Genomic DNA, 6,000 nt, shown 5'->3' with positions numbered 1-6,000 from the left:
TCTTAAATCACTCCATAAGGCCATTATTAAACTAATTCTAAAGCTAGAAAAAGAGAGCAAAAGAAAAGCCACAGACCAATATCATGAATTATAGAAACAGAAATCCTCCATGAAATACCAGCGAATCAAATCCAGCACCTCTTTCCAAGAGGCTGTTAATGGTCCATAGCTTGACTTACTGGTAAATCACTGAAGTAAACCTTTTTGTCTTGTGTTACGGTTCAAGATTTTGAAGATTTAAACACAAGAAAGAAAAAAGTGCCTAGCCTATGCCTTCAAACTATAAGTAAAAGTAAAAGACAAACAGAAAAACAAAAATAATGGCAGAATTTGACAAGTTCCCTAAAAGATATAAAGTGTTGAGAGGAAATGGGAACATAATTGATCCATGTATACTAATACTTCATTTTGGTTTACTTCTGAGGAGGTATGAGAAGGAAAAAACAAAAAGTTTATAAGGAAAATAAAATTGGGGTTGCCTTTATCATGGATGGGTAGAATTTCAATAGGTGAAGAGAAAGAAAGATTTAGGTAGAGATCTACATGAGCAAAGCTTGAAGCCTATTTGGGAGACACATCAGGTCAGGTTTGGCTCCACCACTATGTGTATAGATTAAAAAAAAAAAAGAAAAAGAAAAAAGAAATCACTGGAAGCCCAAGCTGAGGAAATATGAACTTAAAGTGTAGAGGGAGTAACTTAAGTTTTCAGAGCAGGAAGATATGCTTTGGGGGTATTAGTTTGAGAGTTGAAGAATTTAATGTCTTGGACCAGGAAACAGAGAATGGGGTGGCAGTTAAGGGACTCAGCAATTAAGGGACTTAAGCAGTTAAGTGGACCACTTTCTCGACCTTTCAGGAGTTGGTGAGGTCAAAACTATTTTCATAACATGTTACCTGCCTTTTGCAATCTCAGTCTTTCAAGTTTCCAGACACTATGACATTTGTTTTCACAACAGACTAAATGTGGAAACAGATATGAGAATGTAGGAGTCCTCTATTAAACCAGACAGTAAAGGCCTAAACCTGAAATACTGAGTTACATATTTTCATATATATAAAAATATAAAACAAGCTCACTCTTCTAATTTTGTTTTGTAAAACAGTTACATTTCCATTAAAAATTTTGTTAGTATGTGTTGGCTTATTTTTAAATGAACTAAATTTTAAAGTTTATTCTAATCTGCAGTACATTATATATGATAGATATGTAATGAATATAAACAAAAGCTCTTTGGGGTCCTCAATAATTTTAATCAGTATAAAGGGATCCTGACACCAAAAAGTTTGAGAACTTTCAGAAAAACTTCAGGACCTAAAACAGTAGTAGTAATGTGAATGAAATGAAAAAAATTAGATAAAAGATATTGCAGAGACAGAACTGACAGGAGTTGGACAATAAATGTGGGGACAAAATGGGGAAAGAGACAAAGAAACCAAAAGTTTAACCTTAATGACTTAGGAGAATGACAGACTAAGAGATAAGGAAATAAAAAGATCAGAGAGTTTGGAAAAGGCAAGAATTCAGTTTTGACACAAATAGCCAAGCAGCCAAGTAGAGACATACAAGAAAATGAAATATATATAGGGTCTAAAATATAGTTTGATGGTCATGTGTATAGGAAAGACCAGGTTGTTTTGGCATCTTACATGATTGAACATCACCTCAAGCAAAAAAGATATACATCAACATTACCATGAATATCTTGGATCACTTGTCCCCAGTTCCCTGGTGGGAGGTTGCTGCAGTTTCTTCTGAAAATAGTTCTTAAATTGATAATTCTGGAAGCTTCTGGGTTATATGTATTTTTACTAAGTGCTTTTTAATATTTTCTTAGTCTTGGCTAAATGCTACAGACAATTAGTAATTTCTAAGAGGCAGTCTGGTGTAGTTGTAGGTGGACCAGACTGAAAAGACAGAAGATTTCAATCTCATTAGTCACTTTCTCTGGAGTTCATGCTCTTCAATTTATATAATAAAGTGAATATACAGGGTTAATCTACAAAGTTTCTTCAGATCTAAAATTTTATGAATCAGGACTTCCCTGGTGGTGCAGTCCTGATTCATAAGAATCTGCCAGCCAATGCAGGGGACATGGGTTCAATCCCTGGTCCGGGAAAATGCCACACTCAGCAGAGCAACTAAGCCTGTGCGCCACAACTACTGAGCCTGCGCTCTAGAGCCCACAAGCCACGACTACTGAGCCCACGTGCCACAACTACTGAAGCCTGTGCTCCATAACAAGAGAAGCCACCTCAATAAGAAGCCTGTGCACCACAATGAACAGTAGCCCCTGCTTGCCACAACTAGAGAAAGCCGGCGCACAGCAACGAAGACCCAACGCAGCCAAAAAAATAAAGTTTTATGAATCAGCTATCAACCCCCTTATCATGAACTAAAAAATACAACCCAGCCTCCAAAAGAGTATAGAACCAACCAAGATATTAACTAGCAATACCTTTTTCAACTGACTATCTGTTGTTGTTCCTCTATAAAGACTGTCTACAATTTATTTTAAAAGCCACCTGTTTAGACTTTACGAGAAGTCCTGAATCCTAGTATTTTGTCAACAAATACGACTTTACCTGACTGGTCTTGATTTTGCAAATGTTACGCATATTCTGCTCTGACACCTCTACCCCCAATCCCAATTCCCCATCCAATCAACACCTTTCTAGGCTAAGGAGTTCTATGCAATCTTAAAAACCTCTTCATCCCACTGATCCCTTAAATTGCCCATTTCTAGAGTCTTAAGACTTTCTTAAAGTCATGGGATTAAAGATGAGTTAATTATTGTAGGCAGAATAATGTTAAGGAAAAAACCCATCTCTTTCCTGGGCTTTTTGGTCACAGTGTATCAGGTTGCTATCTTCATGTAGTTTATAGCAGTGCTTACCACCTTTCATTTTACTAGCAAAAGAACTTTTTTCTCCCAAACGAATACCCCACTATATAAAACAGGTCGTAAAGTGCAATTGCTCTGAATGAGGTTTGTGAAGACCTAAAACCCCAGAGACTGGTCAACCCTGGCCCCTCCTTCACATCCCACTCACCAAAGGCCCTTAGGGTGCTTCCCAGGCAGCATGGAGTACACGAAAATCATCACTTCATGGCATCTTTAAAGATGCCAAGAAGTATGGAAGAATCCAAGGTTCAAATGAAATAAATCAGTTACTTCAGAAAATCTCTTTACAGGAACATCCATAAAACATTATAAAATACATTGCTTCTCAATTTACTCAAACATACAGGTGCACTTTAGGAAAACTGCCCTTTTTTAAGTAGTTAAGGAATGGATACAGCATCAACTTCAACAAATACTGGCTACAATATATGATATTAGGAATCATTATTAATTCCTCCTATAATAGATGTCAATATAGTATAAGATATCAAACACACAGTAACAGTGACATGGATCAAGATTATTTTTTATTGCACATTTGCTTACAAGTTTGCTGCTCTGGGTGGAGCTAAAGCTCAAGTGTTGAGTTAATTTCAGCCATATTTTCGTCAACCTAATTATAGCAGTGATTTGCCTGTATGTTCCCCTTGGCTTATTATTTCTCAGAAACATTAACTTTCCCAATTTGTCTAGGTGCTGAAGCACAGATTTAACTTTTTTTTTTTAATTTAACCACTCAAAAACAACCCAAACAGCATACTGTAAAGAAAACAATGTTTATGTCTATTCATATAACCCAGGCTCAGAGAATTTCTGATTATGTAACATTGTAAAGGTAACTGTAAACCAACCTTCTTCCATACTATTCAATTCTTATATGTATAATTAAGCATTTATTTTAGAAAACTGTAACACTTTCAGAAATGGATTCTGTCACAATAAGGCCTCCTCTCCCCATCCAAAAACAATCCCCACAATGACTCCAAATCTTGTAAGAAACTATTATTTTAGACTAAGCTGCTCAGAATAGTATTCTTATTTCCTTTCCACCATACTCCACAGTTCAATGCAAAATGGAGAATGTGCTGTTGAAACCGAAATAAAATGGCATTCAGGCAGCTCAGGCTTTAAAAATCAGGCCAGAATGTTCAAAGCCTGATGAAAAAGACACAAGAATGGAGGCATAACTACTATAGCAAACGCAAAATTTTGGCCATTAATGGATCAAAAGTAATGGCTGACACTCCTACTTAAAGCTCATCAATGTCACACTAAAAAAAAACATGATATTTGGCAAAAATCTTCTAAATTATTTATCCCAAATTCTCAAATGGAAAGTTATTTTTAATGCATCACTCTTAAATTTTACACTTCAATCACTCATGTTTTCCTTTTAAGACTATTCAGAAAAATAGTTCTATTTAAATAAGTTTTTCCTCTCACACATTTTTACACAAAAGGTTACTAAAATCACAATTCTGAGGGATTTCATTTTAATCATACAAACAGTATATGCTTAAAGTTCAGTAAAGAAATTAAATCCTTTCTTATTCTATCTAGAATGATCTGTTACCAAACTTGTAAGAACTCTTTTCCCATAGCATTTATTTATAACAGTCACAACTTATGAAAATCGTATCTAAACTCCATGGTGAACTAGCATCCATGCTTATTCCACATAGGTACTGCCAGTGGTCCCTGCGGTGTCCTTTCAACAATGACAAACTCATCAGGGTTGCCAAATGCTTCATAGAAAACCAATAAATCTTGTATCGCACGCTCCTCAATCTGAAAGGAGGAAGGAAAAAAGAGAAGTTGCTTTACTTCTTCAATTATAAACCGAGCTGGATCCTATTAGCTTTCCAATTTCCTTTTGTGGAACTACCACTTTCTGTGCATACAAAACAGTGGAATAGGTATCCTGTTATCCCCTTCGAAAGGAGAAGGGTTGAGGCCTGAGTTAGAATAATCAGATACCCACCTTCCCTTGATTTTAATCTAGAGCAAGGAAAAAGAAACTGAAGATGGCTGTTGGAATCCATTCATTCCAATTGCTCATCCTGTGAGATACTTTCTGTTGTTGTATAAGTCTAGTTCTTTAAGCTCTTTAGGACAACTGTGAGTCTTGTCTGTTTCCTAAGCCTGGCTATCTGGTTTTCAGCTAAGTCTGTGGAATCTCAGTGTCTCTCAAGAAAGTTCTCTTCTCCTTAAGTTAGCCTGACTTGGTGTCTGTGGCTTACAACCTAAGAACTCTTACTGATACAGAATCCAGGTGTAGAGCTAGATAATGCCAAGTTCTCTACTGGTCACTTTCAAAAACAGTCCAAAGCATCACCAGTGCTAAAAATATTAGCTTTAGCACAATTTACTAGTTGTAAATTAATTATCCTGAATACCTTCAATTAATACTTGCTGAATGCTTCAGTTTTGTTTTACATTGCACTCACATTTTAATGTGATAAATACATGCACCTCTGCAAAGCAAACAAAGAGAATTTTCTTAAGACCTAAGAATGAAATGTAGTATAGTTCTTACCCTAAATTAAACCCAAATAAGCATGTTATTTACCTGAATCAAAGCCAAGGGTTTTTCTCGACTTCTGATAAGAGCTGCTTCCTGCTGTAGCTCTTCTTCTACAATAGATGCAAAAGTGACTGGCGCTAGCACGGAAGGAGCAGGCAATGAAGAACACAGCCAGGGACTGAAAGAACAGGAATTATGAGTTTTCATTCATCTTGCCAAATTTTGCACACAAAATCTCCTCTGAAATACTCTTTAACAGTGTTACGTTTTTTCCTTGTGACCTATAATATAAGGGGACCTGGAAGCTTTTGCATTCAACTTACAGAATGACAAAGTGACAAACAGAAACAAGGAGAACTAATATTTTCTTTGGATTGGTGCTGTAGAGAAAACTTTGGAAACACCAAAAACTGGAATGGAGCTAAGCTATATAACTAAACAGAAAGGTAACTCAAACTGTGGAGCAGAAAGTATTCAGATAAGACATTCTACTATTCCCAATTTCTTAATATTCTCTCTCAGTGCTAAAAAGCAGTCTAGCTTTGAGGTCCCAAAGCTAATCAATTAACCTTA

At 36.1% G+C, this 6,000-nt stretch overlaps 1 protein-coding gene across 5 annotated transcripts in view; it reads right to left on the bottom strand.

The window, feature by feature from the left end:
- Positions 1-2,343: 2,343 nt before the first annotated feature.
- IBTK (inhibitor of Bruton tyrosine kinase) overlaps positions 2,344-6,000 on the bottom strand; it is a 93,497-nt gene continuing 89,840 nt past the window's right edge. For 4 of the 5 annotated variants that reach the window (XM_027091694.1, XM_027091685.1, XM_027091676.1 and 1 more), the window contains 2 exons: positions 5,473-5,605; positions 2,344-4,691 (listed from right to left, as the gene is read on the bottom strand). In XM_027091694.1, the coding sequence (XP_026947495.1) occupies positions 4,560-4,691; positions 5,473-5,605 (265 nt within the window). In that variant the 3' untranslated portion in view covers positions 2,344-4,559. Of the gene's footprint in view, positions 4,692-5,472; positions 5,606-6,000 lie in introns of those variants that run through there. The other variant, XM_027091702.1, reaches the window with a different exon arrangement.

The sequence above is a fragment of the Aethalodelphis obliquidens genome, unplaced genomic scaffold (assembly GCF_003676395.1).
Source record: "Aethalodelphis obliquidens isolate GAN/ISIS:26980383/991018 unplaced genomic scaffold, ASM367639v1 scaffold3, whole genome shotgun sequence".
NCBI classification, from domain to species: domain Eukaryota; kingdom Metazoa; phylum Chordata; class Mammalia; order Artiodactyla; family Delphinidae; genus Aethalodelphis; species Aethalodelphis obliquidens.
Note: the sequence above shows the minus strand (reverse complement) of the source record. Positions and strands in the feature narration are given on the sequence as shown.